General features: G+C 30.8%; 1 protein-coding gene across 4 annotated transcripts in view; it reads left to right on the forward strand.

The window, feature by feature from the left end:
- Window positions 1–20,088, forward strand: part of LOC121127944 (SET and MYND domain-containing protein 4) — a 44,842-nt gene extending 24,754 nt beyond the window's left edge. The window contains exons 1-6 of one of the 4 annotated variants that reach the window (XM_071892725.1): window positions 17,319–17,620; window positions 17,725–17,896; window positions 17,990–18,402; window positions 18,458–18,594; window positions 18,650–19,298; window positions 19,384–20,088. In XM_071892725.1, the coding sequence (XP_071748826.1) occupies window positions 18,036–18,402; window positions 18,458–18,594; window positions 18,650–19,298; window positions 19,384–19,814 (1,584 nt within the window). In that variant the 5' untranslated portion in view covers window positions 17,319–17,620; window positions 17,725–17,896; window positions 17,990–18,035 and the 3' untranslated portion in view covers window positions 19,815–20,088. Of the gene's footprint in view, window positions 1–17,318; window positions 17,621–17,724; window positions 17,897–17,971; window positions 18,403–18,457; window positions 18,595–18,649; window positions 19,299–19,383 lie in introns of those variants that run through there. The other 3 variants (XM_040723531.2, XM_071892726.1, XM_071892724.1) reach the window with 3 other exon arrangements.
- The last annotated feature ends 2,311 nt before the right edge of the window (window positions 20,089–22,399 follow it).

Genomic DNA, 22,399 nt, shown 5'->3' on the forward strand with positions numbered 1-22,399 from the left:
TAATTTCTGAAATTTTTATTCCAGAAAATTTTATTATTTGTGAACAGATGTGAATTTTGAAATTTTTTGAGAATAGCTATGGTTTTTGGAAAAAAAAATTGAAAAGTTGTTGATTTTTGAATTTTGTTTACAAAAAAATTGTTTTTTGAGAATAGATTTTGGTAATTTTTTGTGAATAGCTGTGGATTTTTGATTTTTTTAAGGAAACAACTATTATTTGAATTTGAATTTTTTTTCAAGAAATGTAACATCTAAAGTTTAGTTTTTGAAATGTTTCCCTAAAAATTACATTATTTTTCATTAACATTTAATTTTTTTGAAAAATAATTTATATATTTATTCTAATTTTTATAATAAAAACCATTAGTGTACAGACTGGGTCCAAGATCAATTTTTGTCCTTAGTGGATTTTATCTATGTAGACCGATTTATTCGTAGAATCAATATTCAGAAACTTTTTCTTAGGGATTGATCTATGCCACTGGTTCCCATATTGGTAATTATTTACCCCCAACAGTCGATATAGGGCTGTCAGACGTCTATGTCCGCAAAATACATTTGGGGGTCTACATATTTAGGCAAGTCACGAAATTACACAAAGCCCAATTTTTTTGGTACATAATTATAATAATAAGTTAATATTCTGGATTGTTATGCATTAATATTAACACCATTTAATAAAATAATTCAAATGCCTATTTTATTTGTGATGTACTACGTGGCAGCCTTTCTCGGTGAAATTGATTTAATGAATCAGAAAATGTGAAGGCGTGAATTTTCCATTTTCCCAACTTGTCATTGACAAACGTTCCAGATGATGACGTTTTCGTCTACGTTCAATATTTAAATGTCCTTCAACCAGAAAACCAAAAATTGACAAGTGGTCTATTGCCTAAAAAAGTTTGTGAACCTCGAATCTTAACCAAGAGTCTCCAAAATGGGCAATAACAAATCCTGGAGGCTGATAGGTACCCAAGGTGTTGATGAATAGACCAATGGTCGATTTGTAGTCAATTAGTATCACTTCATAATCATATTCATTTTTAAAAATCCATGAATGTCTTACAAGAATCAACCCATTCTTTTATACAAATGTATTATATTACTTGATATACTTAGAAACAAGTAAAAAATAATTTTTTTTTACCACGCCAGGCAGACTTGACATAAGGTAGATAAATTTAATTTATCTTTATCCTTGCCTTGAGTGTTCGATGAGATGCAATATACATATACACTGTGTAGCCTTTCTATTATATTTGTAAGATAAATACTAAATACGTTACAAAAAGGGGCGAGATTCTAAATGTTTTTTCATGAAAACAGTGTTTCTAATATACCTTGATTCTTCTTTAACCAAAAATTGTAAACATTAATATAAATAAATATAAAAATGTTTCCACAACAAATAACAAATTGTATTTATATAAATGATACTTTGACGATATAATTAATTAATATATATTTTTGTGTGTAATTGATCGTAAAACCAAGAGACAAATCTAATTTACTAATTAAAATATTTCATTTTGTTGTATTGACTCTATATGAAGCATAACTTTTGGTGCATTTAAGATACATGTATACACATTTCACCTATGGAAAAGTATGATAATGGAAGAAGAAGAGTCTTTTTGTTGCTGCAACCTGAAAAGGTTTTTTTTAAATTTTCCAAAAGCTGTTAACATTATTATTTATTCTTGAAGAGAGAACAATAAGTATACCGTAATCACTAGTGCGTGAAAGAGAATGATTAACAGTGTAGATTTGTCGTAAAGTTATATGTGTAATTCCTTGTTGGACTCGACATCAGAGTAATTCCTGTGTATATCATTGCTAGATACAGAGTTGGTTTATTTTCTCCATCTCATAGGTACTTGCAGCTAATTCAATCAAACGTTAAACTGTTTTTCTTCCGAATAGACCCAAAGTGGACTTATAGCTAGCCGATTACAAAACACACTGTTGAATTAGTATCCATTAAATACTAGGAATACTCACTGCTTAGAGATAAATATTTAAAAATATATGTGAAAAGGGTACAAAGGAGTTGTCCATATACATAAAGTATATGGATTTCTCTAGGAATCGCCTGGGCGCAAACGCACATTGAATTCAAGATATTATTGTCTTTTTTTGGGGATTAAAGTATGCTTAAAAGAGGGGACGTAAAAAGTTTTCAAAATAAACAAATCCATTATTATTACAATTTTTTGCTCTATATTTTATCTATAGTCATACAACCAACAAATGAAAAATATTTTTTTTATTGTTTAGACTTTAAAGGAAATACGATTTAATTGTCAATTAAAAAAACAACAACTTTTAAACGAGAGTTAGTTGCCAGTTGGCCTTTTAAAGTTTTTGATAATTACGATTTCATTCCCATCGTTAGATATTTGTAGATTTAAAAAAAATACTCGATGGAAAAAGATTTGGCTCTTTGATTAATGTAACTGAGGTATATTTCGAAAATAAAAATAAATTTTTCTGCAAAGGATTCAATGATTGGATTCAAGAAGATGAATAATATTGAGTTTCCCAAAAAAATGGTACATAGATTTGTTTAACTCGGGAGATACTCATTTACATTACACGCTATATACCAAGGACTACTAGAAAGAAGGAGATGAGACAAAATTGTATCAGCTGTTGACTGAAGTCCTTTACTTCATTGCTCGTTATTATTTGTGTCGTCATAAAAGTGAAACAATATCCATCAAATCAATAGAAGAAACATAATACATGAATTGAATTTAAGGACTACATGCAATAGCTGTCTCTATACTGTATGCAGTCCTTCTCTCTAGTAGTCCATGAGATCGACTACTTTTCGTCAAAATAGTTACTTTTCGTCAAAATAGTTACAGAAAAATCCTAAAGAGCAATATTTAGAAACACTCATGAACGGGGCACTCGGTGTTATTTACTTATAAACGTTTTGTTTACAACTCCCCGAATGAGAATATTATTTATTATTGTGTAAATACAAATTCAAAATTGTATTTAAGCGACAAGAAAAATAAATAAAAAAGGAATACCCAAACCAAGACTCGCTTTTAAAAATAAAGAAGGATGCAGTAAATTTTACTTTCAGTTGTTGTCATTAGTTTTCATAAATTGACTCTTTGAATAATTTAAAACAGGGTACTCTACGTATAATGAACAAAAAAAAAGTATTTGATAGGATTTTGATATCAATTTATATTAATCAAGGGCCTTCTTTCGAATTTGTATCACTTCATACTCTGTCATTAATAAGATCAATCCAATGTATATACTAATTATTAACTATTCTCTAAATAATAATTAACCGTTGACAACAAGAAAAATACAGGAGACTAGCAATCATATATTTTTTTCAAATTTTTTCTTTCCTTTTTGTTAGTCGAGGAGGAGAGTGGATACAAAAGTTAGTCATGGCCTCCGATCACTGTTTTTGAAAGAGGCAATAACTGTAAAATTCATTTTCTTACTTCGGCTGCTATAATATATTCTCATATAGTGGGGAGACGGGCCATAGTCCTCTATTGCGCGGCCCCTGACTTCAGAAGTATAAGGATGTTTGAGAAACACCAAAACAACAGAAAAGAAGTGCTCAATAAGCCACTTTTACACAACACTTCCTCGTAGTGGGTAATTAAACAAAACGAACGTAGTACTGAACATACATGTACATACATCCATATTAATTAAAAGATAGTATAATCCAATAATATACTTATATCAAAGTATTGCTCATGATTTATGATCAATGATCATGCAGGGTATAATTATTTACCACTAACTAATTACATTGCAATTGACCTAAATTACACACACGCTCCTCCTGAGGGATCATTATTTATTATCAATGTATAATTATGATCATAACGTTGGTCTACGTCCATGATTGACAAAAGTGTTGCTTACAGTAATTTGAGTCATCACTACATAATACAAACTACAACCATATTAAAACATATGACAATTATTTGCCTTGATGCTATTCCATCATCGAGTATTATTATGTAAGGAGAAAAAATGGTGGTGGTAAGACACAACTCAAGCTTCTAGCTTTAAGTAGTGAGGTTGATGACCTTATCTAAGGTATTTTTCTTTTATCTATTTTTTATAAGAAAATGCCTGCTTTTTGCAAACATCTAATGTAATATAACCATAAAAACACTCATTTCATTTTTGGAATAAAAATTACTCATGAGGAATATATATATATATATATTTTACTTTTTTGATAATAAGAGTATAGGATGAAATCCCAAATGTATTTTGCATGACGTCCAATATAATAAGACGTTAACTCACTAACACAACTATTTACATTGAATTTTGTTGCCAATAGTAAATTTGTCTGTTTTTTCCCCTCTTGTTAATGTTCTGAACGTTGATCAATTAAATTGGAATACAATTTTGTTAAGCAGTTAACAATTCCAAACAACTTCTGTATAATAATTCTATATGTGGTCAGAATTGGCTTACATACCTACTGATTTGAGGGTTTCTTTTTGAAATAATGATTACGAGGTATGATAAAGCTCAAAACGTAAAAAAATTTCAAAAAAATGAGCAACAATTTTAATTATGTTGCTATTTATATCTTTATTTCTTTGTCTTGATTATTTTTCCTTATAGTTTGAGTACCTTTAATTAGTTTTCCCCACAATTGTATTGAAAATGAGGGAGAAATATATTGTTTAATCGTTTAGCCACCATTTTTTTTTTTTTTTTTTTGCACATTGGAAAATACTTAATTAGTTTCTTCCTGTATCTTTGAATGCATTAACCTCAACAAGAGCTCAATTGTTTATGCCTTGTTTTTTTACATTGAAACATAACTGAATTCTTACAAAGATATTTAGGGAGTTGTATTAGTTTGCCGCAAGACGCCGTTACTCCATGTTTTCAAACTAATGTAAGTAAACTCGCTCATGTCTCATATCCATTATATTTTATCAAAATTTAAGTAATATCTTACTTTATCATTCTAATAATTCAATTTTACTTGGAATGTCTTAAAGATGCCGTTCTACAAAATAGCGGTGTTACGATCCGATTCAATACCAGCCAAAAAAATAAACAAATCCCTATCTTTTTTCGAAATGAATCTAAAATTAACATTCTAACAAGGTAGGGTGAAGAAATTGATCTTAATGTTGCTGCCTTCTCTAAAATTCCACACAACGCAATAAAAGATAAAAGTATGGATGACTCGTGCCTATATTGATATTGACCTGGATTTAAAACAATAATATCCGTATAGTAATCTTGTTTTGGGTCAGCTCTATTTTAAATCATTCGGAAATAGTTTTGATTCATTGATATTACCAAAACAGTGAATGGGGTATGGTTCTATTGTATAATTACAAATGGGATGAATCCATTATTTTCTTTAAATTGCCTAAAGCAAATGTCCAATTATATATTGACTATGGATTTACGAGTGTATATTTTTTTCATAATAATAACCCATCATTAGTTAATAATTAACTGTTTTTGAAATATAAATCATATTTTTGAGTTAAAAGGGCATGACTACCTACTATCGAACAAAGGTTGTATCCAATTAGCTGATACTGAACGAGATTTACTATCAAGGATTTGAGTATTAGATACATGTACACTAGAGTGTACCGAAATGACAAATGTATGGAATTTGATAAATAAAAATATTTTTTATTATGCATTTTATTCCGTGCTTGGAGAAATGCCCTGTGGAAAATTCCAAGTAGAAGATTGCCATGGAGAAAATTGCCAGTTAGGAAAATTGACCGTATTTTGATCAAACTTCATAATGAATAATAACGCATTTTAAATTCGCTTAATATTATTTATGAAAAATATCTAAACATATTTGTTTGTTCCATCCCCCAAGGGAGTACCTTCAAGTGTGAGTAATATTATTGTAATACAATTTAATTGTATTTTTGAAATTCAATACAATCTTCCAATAAATGGATTCAGAGGATTGGTAGAGGAGGAGGAGGGAGATAAATAGCTTAGGGCCTCTTAAAATATGGTTGAATACTCTCTGCCCTTGGATTGGCCAATGTCCCGGGGGTAGTGTGGGATTGTTAAAAACCACCGCCAATTCATCCAATGTATCCAAGGAACCCTTATAACACCACAAACTAGTTCAAAGCCCTCGGGTTGGATAGCAGAAGTGAAGGATAGTTAAAAACCACAGCCAAGCATCATGTACAACCATGGAACCCCTCTAGTATGAAAAAAAGAAGCTCCAAGCCCTCGGGTTGCGCGGGGTACTTGAGGATACCCCTGGATCCTTAAAAACCACTGCCAAAGCATCACATACATCCAAAAAACTCCTCTATTACTCGGGCCGTCTTGGTAGTGTTAAAAGCCAAGTGTCAACAAGATGTATGTCTCACATTCGCTAATTATTTTTAAAATCTTATAGGCTATGTTATTTCAATGTATACTTCTGTAATATTACTTCGGCACGGACATACATTTTACATTTACATTTTATTTTACCCTCCTTCATAGCATATGCAATATAATCATTATGCAATTTTTTAAAGATTACAAGCGTGAGGCCCTATCGTGGAGTGAGTTCGATATTATATATTTTGGATAATCCATTAGATGGCTCTGGCATTACCTCAGTCCGGTTCCTTTTACAAACTCCGTGACTCTCATAGTACCCCCACAAAATCCGAGAACTTGTGTGAGAATAAATTTATAAACATAATTGTTTGTAACATACACATAAATAATATCTTCAATGTACTTTTCTGTGCGATCTGAGCACTGAATTTTTTCTTTGTTTTACGATCTGCGTATTTATTTATGTACTATCAAAGTAAATACATCGAAGTACTTTTGAGTGAAATCTGAACACAGGATTTTTTCTTTGTTTTACGTATGACTCATTCATTTATTGGGCATTCTGTTATTAATCTTCTTTAGATTTCACACGCATCATTCAAATTAATAATCCGTTTTCTTTTGGTTGTTCTAGTATCATATTACTTATTTCTACAAAATGGCAAAGTAAATCAAAAGCGAAATAAATCGTTTGTTGCTTGTGGGTAAATTTCAATACATTTATCAAAAGAATGGGAAAAATTCGAATGGAGGAAAAATTTATTGGGAATATTCTCTAAGAAAGTTAAAGCATTGCAAGGCAAGAGTTCATATTAATTCAGACTTTTAAAATGTCACAATTCATAAATTTATTGATCAACACTGTCATGGGGCGACAAATGATGAACTGAAGACTATTGAATTCAAGAGGGATCTAAAAAAAAACCCTCCTAAACCAACCCTCATCAATCAACACGCTATCTTGTCTCCAATAGCATATCAAATTTTACTCGGGACCATTGCAAAGCTACCTGCATTAAAAAATATATCCAGATGTGTTAGAAGTTGAAACAAGAGACTCACAATTTTCCATCTGCTCCTTTCTCTCGGACATGATATTTCATTCCATCAAATGGGCAATAGATGGGGCTTTTAAAATTGCACCAGATATAGACTATCAAGTCGTTACTGTTCATGCAATCGTTCAAAACACTTCTATCCCAAGAATATTTGCACTCCTACCAAGTAAAACAGAAGAGATATACTTAAAATTTTATCAAAAATTAAAGGAAATGATTTCAGAATCTCCTGACTCTGTTTAGCTGATTTTGAAATGACCCCTATCAATGCACTTCAGACTATTTTCCATAATTGTAAATTTAATGGTTGTTATTTTCCATTTCTCTCAATATTTAAATTTATACAAGAAAATTGTCGATCTTGGCTATAAGCAGCGTTATCACAGAGAAAGTGACTTCAGTTTAAAATGAAACAATTTTCTTCACTCGCATTTCTACCACCAAATAATGTGATCGATATATTGGAAGAACTAACTGAAGATGAAACAGTCCCCATTGAACTTATTGCATATTTCGAATTAACGTATATTGGAAAATTAAGAGGAAGAAAAAAAACATGCGAAGAGATGCACCAAGATACCCAATCAAATTATGTGAGCCCAGGACGAACAATGTGGTGGATGGATTCCATAATGCAATTAATAAGTTTGTTACATCATTGCTTCCTAATCTTTGGCATCGAATTGAAGGATTTAACAAAGTATACCAGTTTGAAATGTTTCATTGGATAAACTGTTGTGCTAACCAGATATTGTTTTCCATTTGAATAACTATTCTCCGAATGAAATTAGATACTATATTTATGTTCTTTGATCTGTAGAAATTGGTTTTCTACTGCCATCCCTTAATTTTATATGAAAATGAATCTTTGTAACTTTGCTATTCTCCATTGTGTTTACCATAATGATTTGAAGCCTCTTTTGTTGATTCATCAATTTTTTCTTGATAAATTAACTTTTGTATTTTTTTTTCTATAGGATGTGGTTGAATTACTTGATTAGTTAATTTACGCGCGTATTTGATACTCACGCTTATTTCCTTTTTATAGATAGGTTTAATGCCGTCTAATTTTGCAGTATAAGTAGTTTTCTAATTTTTAAAAGATGGGAAGACGAAATTTCGACGGCACTGGGTCAAATATGAATATTCCCCCCTTATCATATTTAAAAAGATTTCTAATATAAGTTACCTTAATTGATAGTTTTTCTAAGTATCATTATATGAATATATATATAAATATAATCTACTTTTATTCAATCCGAAATAATTGAAAAACATAGAATGAACTGGAATGATATTTTTTGTATATAAATAATAATACTTTTATTATCCTGGTATATTGTTGTTAAGATAGTTACTGAATCTCGTGTAATTGTTAAGAGTAGAAGACTTTTAATCACAGACAATTCTCCTTAACTCTGGAAGGCCTTTGGTAGAATAACATATACAACATTTGTATAACAATAAATTTAATCATAATTCAGTTTATTTATTTCTTTTACCTAAATATCATTATAATTATATTTGTACTGAATCAGAAGTTATAAACACATGGGCACATCCACTTTGAACTTTGGATAAACCACACCATCATTTTATTAAATAAACAAATATAAATTAGATATTTTCCTACTCAGTCGTATGTATAAATATATTTTGCTATCTTGGAAAAGTTGCACTTATGTATGTCTACTTATGACGATTTTTATAATGTTTCTTCAAGCTTCCTAATTGTGTAAAAGAAATAAAGCAGGAACCACAATGGAATTTTTTATCTTCTCATGAACACCTTCAATATGGATCTTCAATTTTCCAGGGCGTGGAAAAGAAATTGAGCAGATACTACATTGGAATCTTTTAATCTTCTCATGAACAACTTCAATATGGCTTTTCAAGTGTCCAGATTGTTTAAAAGAACTAGAGCAGTAACTACATTGGTGTTTTCTTATCTCATCATGAACACCTTCAGTATGAATTTTCAAGTTTCCAGAGTTATTGAAAGAACTAGGACAGAAACTACATTTGAATTTTTTAATCTTCTTATGAACACCTTCAATATGCATTTTCAAGCTTCCGGATTGTGTAAAAGAACTAGAGCAGTAACTACATTGGTATTTTCTTATCTTCTCATGAACACCTTCAATATGCCTCTTCAAGTCTCCAGAGCGTGCAAAAGATCTAGAGCAGACACTACATTGGTAATTTTTTATATTTTCATGAACACCTTCAATATGGCTCTTCAATTGTCCAGGGCTTACACATGAACTAGAGCAGTAAGTACATTTGAATTTTTTTATCTTCTCATGAACACCTTCAATATCCATTTTCAAGTATTCAAAGCATATAGAAGAAATTGAGCAAATTCGAATTTTTTAATGAATACTACTCTAATAAGTAATAACTAGGGCTGCCGAAAGAGGGACACTAAACTAGACTGCAAAAAGAGTAAGGTTCACTCATTGACTGGGAGTAGTGATGAAAATCGTTAGCCTTTTGGGGATGTTAAAACAAAGAAACATAAAATCAACATGGACGGTAATCCTAAAAATGTGAAAATATTTTTTTTAGGTAGGAGGGACGACGTACTCCGATGTCAATCCTACTTGAATCCAACAAGGACATCTTCTTTGAGCGCACGTAAATGTTCAATCCGGTTTCGATTATACCGATGATAGCTTGTGTGTTGTTTTATATAGTAGCAAATGGAAGTTCAATCCTCGAGAATTAAATAATAATATAAATCATAGCAGCTTAGGATTGGAAAAGAAAATTCACGCTTCAGGCTGCAAACTAAAAAAACATATATTGTAGATCCTTTACAAAATAAAAGGATTCCTAACTTTAAATGGTTAAATGTTCAATTTAAACTTTACTTCGGTATTTTTTTTTTTTTGTAATTGTCTAGTGAAAAATGTTAAAGGTAATGTCTGTAGCAATTTCAGGCTGAAAAATATACTATGTACGCAAGTTTTTTTAATCAAAAACATTTTTATTTTAGTTCAAAATGTATTTTGGAAGATACATTAATTGTAGCACGTGACTTTGAAAGGATTTTCTGCTGCTGTTGAAATAAAAATGGAGTAATATTGTACAAGGTCAATTCCGTTTTTCCATTTAATTTTTAACCATAAATAATACACATCCCCTTGCACTAGGTTCAATGATTGACCCTTAGTTCACTCCAGATATTAATAGAACTCATTGAAACTATTTTTGGTATTTATAGGGTTCCGCGGATGTATGTGATGCTTTGGCGATGTTTTTAAGGATCCAGGGTTACCCTCAAGTACACCGCACAACCCAAGGGCTTGGAACTATTTTTTGATATTAGAGGGATTCTATGGTTGTATATGATGCTTTGGCAGTGGCTTTTAACTACCCCGGGACCCCGCCAACCCGATGCCTTTGAACTAGTTGGGGTGTTAGTTAGGTTCCCTGGTTGTATTGGCGGTGGTTTTTAACAATCCCACACTACCCCGGGACATTGACCAATCTGAGGGCGGAGACCATTCAACCATATTTAAGAGGCCCTAAGCTATTCATTCCCCTCCCCAATCCTCTCAATCCATTTATGGGAAGATTGGATTGAATTTCAAAAATTCAATGAAATTGTATTGCAATAATATTACTTACACTTGAAGGAACTCCCTTGGGAGATGGAACAAACAAATATGTTTAGATGTTTGTCATAAATAGTATTAAGCGAATTTATATTGTGTTATTATTCATCATGAAGTTTGATCAAAATACGGGAAATTTTCTCCCTTGCCATTTTCCTCCTTGGCAATTTTCTCCATGGCAATCTTCTACTGGTAATTTTTCCCATGGCAGTTTTTTAGTACAATTTTATTCACCTTAACAAAAAAAGTTCTCCATGGACGCGTTTTGATTTGAAAATCTTTAAAATATCGAAAAAAATCATTTTTTCATATCGTTCATTTACAATTATCTTGTTTAATCGAGATATAGAATTGTTGCAAAATACAGTATTGTGGAATATAATTATATCTTTCAATAATATTTGCACAACATTACTCAAATTTGCCTCACATTATGAGTATTTTAGTCTTAGAGATGTCGCAAGTAAATATATATACTCTTTTGGTACAGCTTATTACCCGAATATACTTATCATCAAATATACTTTTGAGAGTTCATTTATGCCAAATAAGATTACAAATTATAGTTTTTTATCATTTGGGATTACAAAAATGGTCTTTTAAATTATTAAAAATACAATATTTTATGGTATATTAAGCATTGAAGCCAGTTTGAAATAATTGTTACTGATAATTTATTCAGCTTTATAAAATAGGGGAGATAATGTCTTTCTTACGTGATATCTGACATGTGGTAGAATCTTGTATGTCAAAATAAGGTAACTGAACCAAATCGGGCCACTTGATGATAATCACATAAAATTTAATTGAGTAAAACAAGCATATTTCTGTGTTTTTTTTCAGAAATTGTCGTATTGAATAAAAATTTCCTTCATAAAATCCAACACAAAATCAAATTGAAAATCCCACATAAGTTCTCCAAGTAATTCATATGATGTTTCCATACAAGCTACCTCTGTCATCACTAAAATCATTTAATTGGGTGTACGGTAACTTCATGTAACATATATTCGTATAAGGACAGTTTTGTATAAAACCATTTTGTATATATTTATGAGGAAAATTTAATAGACTTTATGAATTGTCATTTTGTACCTTGACTGTTGGGGGTGTTTTCGGGTACCATCGATACTTAAGTAACTACTAAGAGCCCCTCACAACCCCCTCCCTCCCCCCATTGTACCGCGAATGTTGGGGTGTTTTCGGCTACTGCGGGTACCAAAACTGGATGCAACTTACGCCCAAAACTTTAAAAAACAATTAGGAGGCCCTCACAACCTCTCAATTGTACCCCCAAATGTTTGGTGGTGCTTTCGGGAACTGCCAGGTTCCAAAAACGGGAGGGAATCGTGCATACTTGAAAAAAACAATTAAGAGCCCCTCAGAACTATTTTCGGGTTCTTATTAGATTAAAATTATGTTCTACTATATGTTCCTCCTATATATTCGGGGTACAATTAGGGGCTAGTGAAGGGCTCTTAGTGGGTTTTTCAAGTATCAGAGGTGGGTTGCATCCAATTTTGGAACCTAGCGGTGCCCAAAAACACCTCCAACATTTGAGGTACGTTTGGGAGATTATAAGGGAATCTTAGTAGTTTCTTCATGTATTATTGGCGGGTTGCATACCGTTTTAGGACCCAGCAGTACCCGAAAACAACCCCAACATTTTGGGTACAATTGAGGGATTGTGGGGGGGGGCTCTTAGTAGTTTCTTCAAGTATCGGTGGGGGGTTTCATCCCGTTTTGGGATCCGGCAGTACCCTAAAACACCCCCAACATTCGGGGTACAATTGGGGTTTGTAAAATCAAGCGTTAGCATTAGATTCAAATCAGCCACTTGAATGTCTCCTTTTTGATGGTAGACTGAACTGTATACAGATTTTGGTTGATGATAATGACCAAATAATATATTCTTTTAATGGGAAAAACGAACATGGTACATTCGTACCAAGAGGCTCTTATACTGCCCATATTTCTACCGAAGGAAAATTTCTGGATCAATTGTATATTTTCATTCAGATAAAAATTAAATAGATAAAATATTACACTATATTGGAGAGGAATTGATAGTTGTTCACATACTACAATTTTATAATAATTTCTGAAAAATGGATATTACTTTCCCCTAACATGAAAAGCCTGAAAGTGACCTTGATGATTTGATTAATGACTAATTTTATGCTGATCGCATTCAAAAATGGTAACTTCAGTGATTGTAGATGAAGATTTCCATAAAATTAAAATATCCAAAGTTTCGAATTCAAGATGGTTCACAGCGGCAGGTCCTTACATCAAATACACTTAATTCAATATGAATACTAATTCTTTCACCATATATAGGATCGGAACAACGATACTGAGACTCTTATTATGGCTGCCATGCTTCAAAGACAACTTTTTTATTTTTTCTCTTCACTGATTCAACTTGGTAAAATATCATGTTATATTTAAAGTTATGTTCAGCAAATCAATCTCACAAATAAAATGAGGATACATAAAATGGCTTATCATTAAGAACTTAAAAGACAGGTTTCGTAGTCCAAAATGATAAATAGCTATAATAGTGCTTCTTATTTGGCAGAAATGACCTTTGGAAGTATATTTGATAATAATATATTAAACACATGGTATCAAATAACAAGATTTTAGTAATAAAAATGAAGAAACAAATCAAAATATATGATCATAATACGCAGTACCAAACGATTATATACAAATTACTACCAGCAATTTATGAAGGACTAAAATTATCATAAAGTGAAATAAACTCGAGCAATGTCGTGAAAATCTTGTTAAAAGATACGCTTCTATTCTACAATACCGGATTCTAATTTTATAAGAACAATATGAAAAGAATCATATTTTTCAGATTTTCAAATCACAACGAGTCCACGAAGAACTCTTTTTCAGACAATTAAAGACTATTTTCTTGTTAATGTGAATAAAATGCAAAATAACAAATATCCTGCGATTCCAAATTCCGAACTTTTGTCATTAGGGGACCGTCAACTCCACATAAATAATATTTAAATCAAACATATTATTTATTATAATTTGTTTAATAATTTAACAAGTAAACTAATTACATAAGTTCTTAGTTAATGCAATTTTGCACCATAAAAGTCACAGATGTGCTTAACATTTGATCAATTCGCTTATTTAAGAGAAAAACAAGTTATGTATTATTACATTTTTCACAAAGAGCCAATAAGAATGGTATCTATATAAGTATGTAGACATGTACAATGTATATAATAAAATATGTAACTCTTTACAAATGATTCATAAGACGTCACACGCCTAGGTACTTGTGTCATCATTTCTCAAGCTTTTCTAATGTAATTACATCGAATATTAAAAGTTTATTTCAAAAAAGATTATGAAATTAATTAGCTTCTTTAAATAATGTAATATGTATTTTTCCTTCCTATTTGTCGTCACTAAGAACATTTGTCTTCTTAATGACAACTATTTGACATAAAATTATTCGAAATATTATGTTAAATATGTGTGTAAAATAATTGGCTTTGTTTTATTTGTATAATGTAAAATATCTTTAAAAATTAGTCTTTTTTTACACACCATTAGTTTCTATCTACAAACATACTTGTTCTTTAATGCTAATTTGAGGCCGGCTATTGTTTTTGTCGTTAATCAAGCTTAATTTTTAAATCATTAGCACGCTTGTTTGTCTTAACAACATATATTTTATCTTTACTATGTGCGATTTTTCCTAATTTATATATATTATATGGGTATAGTTTAATTAATCAAAAACTATTGCATTAAAGAAGGTTGTGTGACGTAATTTATAAATGTTCCGTACAATTTGTAAGTTGTTTTGTTATAATACAAATTGTAGGATTTTTTTAACTAAATGATATTGAATACCTGAACTAATCATATCTATCTATGATTAAATTTGAAGGAAAGGAAGTCATCCTATGAGAGCAATATTCTGGAGGGGGAAATATATGCATCAAAGCACACAAGTAGGGGGAATTTTCCCTTTATACGCATTTTCTTATTAAAAACATTCATCGTTTGCTCATGACTGTTCATTCCTGGATTCCCCATTCGAGGAGAAAACAACAACTACAGCAGTTCCTCCAATCCCTATATTTCCATTTTTGTAGGTTTTTCATGGATTGAAAGTACCAAGTAAATCTTTCAAACATTGATAAGTAATCATATTGATTTAGGTCATGGGCAAAATGATTCAAATTATATGACAATAATAATTGTCATATATTTATTTGCTTTTGTGATTTATTGATTTTAAAACATGTTTCCATGCAAATTCTAATATCAAAAAGACACTGAGCATAAAAGTGTTATCCTTGACATTCAATGACCAGGCTCACGTCGTTACCTTTATTGTATTTCGCAACCTTTCTTCCAAAAAGAAACAGAAAAAAAGCCTGAAATTATGTGGTAGTTAGCCAATTAAGTCAATCATACCAACTGCTATTTATCTCTTAAGTCCTCCCAGACAATCAATGTATTTATCCACAATTTTAAAAATGAATTATATACATACATAATTAAAAATAAAATCCTACATAGTATTTACATGAAACTTTATTACAATTTATAATATTAGTTAGTAATATTTTATTAAAACCGTACACATACATTTGTATTTCTATATGATAGCCCAAAATTGCTTAATAATTACTCAAATGGCCAATATATGCATACAAATATACTAAATTGATCAATTAGATTTTATTGCTGTTCTTTTGGAAACGGAGCATAAGTATAAAACAGCTTACTACTTCGTTCATTGTTCAGAAATAATACATTTTGAAATAGCCATGACGTATCAAGTGAGAGGTGTGAACGGACAGCTGACAACAAAATACGTGGAGTATTTTTGTGTTAGCAAAGTGGCGCCATATGCTCAGTACAAGTATTGTTTTGAAATGTCTAGGGCGTCCTTAGCGGGGAGCTCTAGCCCCAAAAAAAAAAAAAAAAAAAATCAAGGCATTTTTGAAAAATAATTAATGTGGAAGAAAATATGGGGAAAAAATTTATTTAAAGAATTATTTTTCTAAAAAAAGTCATTTGATCAAATTATGGTGTGGAGTGAAAATTTTATTTTTATATATATAATCCTACGGACACCCTCTGATGTAGTGGTACCCACAAAGCAAAAATATTGGTTTTGTGTTTTTTTTTTTTTTATATCTAGTATTGATCTCGAGAGAAACCAGATTACAAGTTATTAGTAATGAAATATACATATATGGTGTGTACAAGTTTCCATATGTTGTCTTCAAATGCATCACTTAATTACAAAATTGGTTATTCTAATTACCAATTATATATTGATACTATCATTTGATTTTGATCTATGCAAATTGCATGGTTATTATGTATTTATGGGTAATATAACTGTGGGGATTGGAACTTTTTAATGTGCAACATAATACTTATACTTTAGTAATGTAAACCCTTTATTTTAAATTATTCATCTCATTTTTTGCTTATAAAAGTATTACAAAATAACAACCTGTACACAACATATGCCTATATCAAATTGATATACCAGACAACTGTTCCTGATAGTGTGTCTAACAGATAATGAGAGCTGTTGGAAAGAAAGGGTGGGATCAGGACTATCTGTCAAACAACAGATTTTTATATTAGAGGATAAAAAACTTGTTTTATTACTTTTCCAGTGACCGGCTCTTCAATATTTTCATTAGTATGTACTTCATTCAAATATTTCACTTTATATATATATATACGTCGTTACCTTTTTCGTATCAAGAAACTTTAATACAGAAAGATAAAGGAATAAGGCCCAAAATCAGTTGGTAGTTAGCCCATTTTTGGCCAATTTGTCCCAAAGGTGGATTTATTATTCAATTATTTTTGAGAAGAATTTTAGGAATGCAACACCTTTGTTTATATTTCAATATTAATGATGATTGTTTTAGAATTGAGACTCATACTCATGACTTGAAATCAGGTCGTACTAAACTACGCCTTCAGACTCTATCTTGAAAGACTCGTTTTGCTATTTGGATTCCAGACTTGTAAAAAATGAGCATTTCTGTCATATGACTCCTTCACAAGGCTTAATTTATATACCAAATATAAATAATTGCTTGGACTAAGTTCATGATATGCCTTTTTATGTTCAAAATTAAAATAATCTATTTTCTCCTTAATTAATCCTTGAGAGGTCTCTTTATAGAAACGCAAATCTTTCATTTCTTTGGAAAAACCCACACATTACTAACTTGAATTGAACCCACGCATTTCATCTTTTTCTCAAAGTATTATTAGTGCCTAATTATTTCTTTTAAACAGAATATTTCAATATTTCAACTTGTATCGAGACCCAAAGGTGTAAAAAGATTAACAAAACAAAAGAGATCATCATTCATAAAACTTTTTTTAAACAATAGCCGCCACTTTTTAAATAATGTTTCTTTCTTGTTCAATATAATAAATACCCCCTGCCACGAAGATATATTGCCAAAATTCCCTTACTCTAAGAAGAAAGGTTATTGGATTTGAAGCTCATTAAATTTTGAATAAATGACAAAAAATATTGAATATATATTATTTGAACATATATTTATTGTAAGATATAATTATTAATTTTTTTTTTCCTTTGCTTCAATATTGATTCGTTCGTTCCCTCGAATCGTTTTTTGAGCCTAATTTCTAAGTATGAAACATTACAGGAGATACGAGTATGTATGCTTATGGATGAAACGGCAGGTTTGAATATGAATAGAAACAACCCCACTTCTACTGCTATTACTACTACCGAAGGAAAAAAAAAATACTTCAAGCTTTCCACCTAAAAAATGCCCCCCTCACCGCATTAGAAAGTTATCAAGAATGAGTGAACGAGTAAGTAAATTGAACTTTTTTTTTATTTTAAGAAAAAAAAAAAATAGATGCTAAAAATAATGACAAATAATAAAGGAAAAAAAATATATACAGACACAGTGCTCGTACTTGAGTCCAGATTCAATTTTACTCTGGTAAAATGGACTTTAAAGATTTTTACTCCAAGATCCGTGTTTACTACTCCAGTAATGCCAATGAATATGATCGCTTCAAAGTTGCTTCAACATCGCGGAAAAAACTGGGAATTATATTAAAGTCCGGGATTATGAGAGATGCCCTTAGTGAAATAGAAGGGAATCTTTTAAGTCTTAATTATGTTTCCAATGATAATGAAGAGAGTATAAACATCTTCAATCCCAGAGAAGCAGAAGAGAATCGCCTTGTTCAGGAACTCATCTCAAATCCCAAATGCTCCAAAGACTATCCCTTCATATCAAAAAAAGTTGATATTAAATTCTCGAAGAAAAAAGGGCGACATCTTGTGGCAAAGGAAAGGATCTTTACAGGTAAGGGACTCCCCTAGGTGTTTGAAGGTATTTTTGTCAACTTAATTCTTTCCAGGGGAAGTCGTCATTGCAGAGCGACCTTATGTGACCATTTTATATGACGATTTTGCCGCCAATCACTGTCAATCCTGCTTTATTAAGTTTTCTCCGGAACAGAGTCTATTTATGAGAGAATGTAAAAGATGCCGACAGGTTGTATTTCCTAGAGACTTGGATCAAATCGTTACAATATGCGTCCTATTTTCAGGTCAAATACTGCAGTGAAGTCTGTATGACTTCTAATGAACGATTACACACTCTGGAATGTGGATATACGAATCTTTTGCAATCTAAATCAATTGGACGAATGGCACTTCTTGTTTATCGCACTCTTATAAAAACTGGTTTTGAACAAGTCCTTTCAACGAGTAAAAATGAAGAAAGGAACCCCAAATATGATGCCAAGGATTTTACGTCCGTCTTTGAACAAATTTCACATGAAGACGTTCGTGATCCCGGGGAAATATTTAAACGGCTCTGTGTCGCTATTTTCATCACAAATGCTTTAAGGTGTAAATCATTCTACCCTATCTCATTAGTCCAATCCTGTATTGGACCAGCATTCTTCGAACAGCCTGATATCATAGAATTTATTTTAACGACCCTGCGTCTTCTACAAAGTAATTCCTGCAATGCTTATGAAGTAAATGAACTGAACATTTATCAATCCACCTGTTCAACTGAGAACTCTGAGCTCGGTGGAGCTATTTATACTACTATTAGTCTCAGCAATCATTCATGCGTACCAAATACAACGAGAAATAGTCACTCTAATTTAGGGATCCTTCGAGCAGCTACCATCATCAGTCCAGGAGATGAAATAACAGATAATTATGGGCATTATTACTTAATTAAAGGTTAGGACCTTACATTAGATGTCATTAAATATGTATTTATGTACAATGCTTGAATTTGTCTAATTGTATTCCTTGTCCCAAATAGATCGATCCGTGCGAAGCCCTGACTTAAAGAAACAGTACTTCTTTGATTGCAATTGTCGTGCTTGTCGAGAGGACTGGCCTACCTTTGCCCAAATACGCAGCCTCAAAATGGAAACAGAATTCACTTGCTCTGGATGTAAAGCCATACTCCCGACGAATATTGGACTAGCAGGAAAATGTCAACGCTGTAAAAAAGGTTACAATCTTCATAAGTTAAAAAAGAAGTTAGAGTCTTTTGATGGTGATGTCGGAAGCACTATTCGTGATCTCCTTGTACTCAGACAAAACGTAGAGCCCATTCTCACATACTTTCAAACCCTCCTGAATGAAATGGAAAATCAAGTGAGGCATCCGGACAGCAAGTATATCCTATGTCAGCAAGTCATTTCTCAATGCTATGGTATCAAAGGGAACTGCTATTTTAAAGCTTAGTCCATATTGTCATTAAAGCCATACATCAAATCAAGTCATGGAAAGAGAAATGAAACATAGGCTGATTTGATTAAATTTTTTTTGATTTCTTTTACATATATTTTTTCATTTGTTTAGTATGAGATTGTAAATATACCTGTATTCTATGTGTATATCCTCACATTTATCAGTTGTAAGACATAATTCTTTTCAATTCGTAATTTTTACCATAATTATAATATTTAACGACATTTAGAAAAATATTAAAAAATAAATAAATCTATTTTTTATCTCCCGTGCGATTTTAAATAGTTAAATTGATCAATTACAAATCCTTTAAATGAGACATCCTTCAATGTTTAGAAAAAGAAAACAATGCTCAAGGCGACAATTCCTTTCTTTCTTTCACTTGTGTAGACAAAGCTCATGCATAGATATTTACATATTACATATATTCATTTGTAGTATTTATAATTTAGACATTTTCATACTGATTAAACTCATATATTTCTAGAAGGCATAGTTCAAATTTCAAAGTCAGGAGTTATAAAAAACTTAAAGAATGGAAGTCCGATCTTGATAGCTTAGGAAATTGAGTGTGAAAAATTAAAAATTATAATGAAACAATAGAGTTAGACACGTGTTTTTATATATCCTATTTATTTCGATATTTAATTTATATTAATTATCTATTAGTTTATGTACTTTAAAATATTTTTTTAGAGATGTTGTTTTTATCTAAAGAATTTTTAAATATAATTAAACTTAAGTACTTTACTTTACATTTCATTTTGCTTTTAAGGAAGGAAATGTGTTTCCCCATTTCAAAGATGTTGTTTTTTGTATATAATACAAATTATCAAGTCACCAATTTTCGTTATTGTGATTATACAAGATGTCCTGATCCAATATTTATATGAAGACAAAAAAATACCAACAAACAATGTCCAATATATGTAAAAGGTTAACTTGTTTGTTTTTTTATCTCATCCTCCCAAAAACTATGTTGTTATAATGCAAATTAAAGTATGTACGTGTATAACGAGTAAAACTGAGAAGTTGCTCATCGAGAGTCCTCGGAATTGAGTAAATCCTTGTTGGACTCGGAATAGAGTTGAGGATCAACATTGGAGTAATTACACCAAATATGTCCTTTCTATATCCAGAGTGGGATTTGTTTTTATTTTCTTCCACTTTACGCTAGTTTGCAGCTGATATAAATAAACGTCATGACAGCTAAGCTGCTCTCATCTTGAAAATACTTTAAATTCTGAGGATTACCACTTTAATTTTCAGTTTTTTTGAAGTTTTACAAACTGGAAGGACAAATTTCATGCATCACAGAGTATGAACAAACTAGAGTGAAAATACTTTTCACAAGGTGGTACCACTCTACAATAATAAAGAAATTAGTAAACTAATTACTACTAAAAAAAATTATGGTATCTATTTGTTTCAATCTTTTAGTCACAAAACGGGGCCACTAAATACACAGCGATCATACTCCATTAGAAAGGTAACATTAAAAAATTTCCTTGAAGTGATAATTTGATGTACACGAAAGTAGGTACAAATTATAAATCCCCTCAAACAATGAGACATGAACGTTATTAATTTATATTCGTTTATAAACTAAGGGATAGAGAGTTGCTCCATCTTGCAGCGGAAGAATACAATTCCTTGAATGATGATACTATTTAATATAGGTGTATGTTACTCACATAAAACCTGATCTAAAAAAAAACTTCCCAGCATGCCCCATTTGTGAAACAACTAGCTACAGACTGTCACTCCAGCTCGCAGATAAATTATATTTTAGTTGATCATGCCCTATTGCAAAGTAATCTAAATTTTATTAAATTAAACATTTCAGAGTTCATTTTTACATACCAGCGTTTATATTTTACTCAAATCTTAACATATAATGAAAATGCAGATGAATTATGATATACATAAGAGAGCACATAAAAAAAAAAAAAAAAAAGATATGCACATGCCTGCAATACTTCAATTCAAATTAATACGACTACATTGGCATTTTTTAGATCAAAATATGTGTATGATATACATCAGGGTGCACCATATAAAGTGCACTCTATGACTGTTTCTCATACGTTCATACATACACACAGACAAATTTTTCTTTATTAATTATATTAGGGGTTATATTTCAGATCAATCGGAGAATAACTACTTCTTGATTTTCGTCTAACACATTAAGAACCCCTAACTTTGGAATCAACTGTAATGTGAAACTTCAAATTTTTGTATGTTACATGATCATAAATGCAAAAAAAAATTCACTTATTTTGCTTTAAAATATTTCAAATCTGTTTTTTGAGAAGGCACATTTTTAAAAAAGCAGTTATTTAAAATAATTAAAATCCTCGTTGAATATTAAGATTAGATTTAAGTTAATTTTTGTTTAAGAAATATGAGGATCTCTGGGAATTTATAAAGAGGACATTTATGTTTAGTTTGAGAGTTACATTCACTATAAATAATATTTTACTAAGTTTAAAGTATGCCCCTAAAAATAAGTAAAAGCTATGATTATAAAGTATAAAAATAAAAGTGCTTCCTTAAAATATATTTAAGTCATTATA

This window comes from Lepeophtheirus salmonis, chromosome 13 (genome assembly GCF_016086655.4).
Source record: "Lepeophtheirus salmonis chromosome 13, UVic_Lsal_1.4, whole genome shotgun sequence".
Lineage (NCBI taxonomy): Eukaryota > Metazoa > Arthropoda > Copepoda > Siphonostomatoida > Caligidae > Lepeophtheirus > Lepeophtheirus salmonis.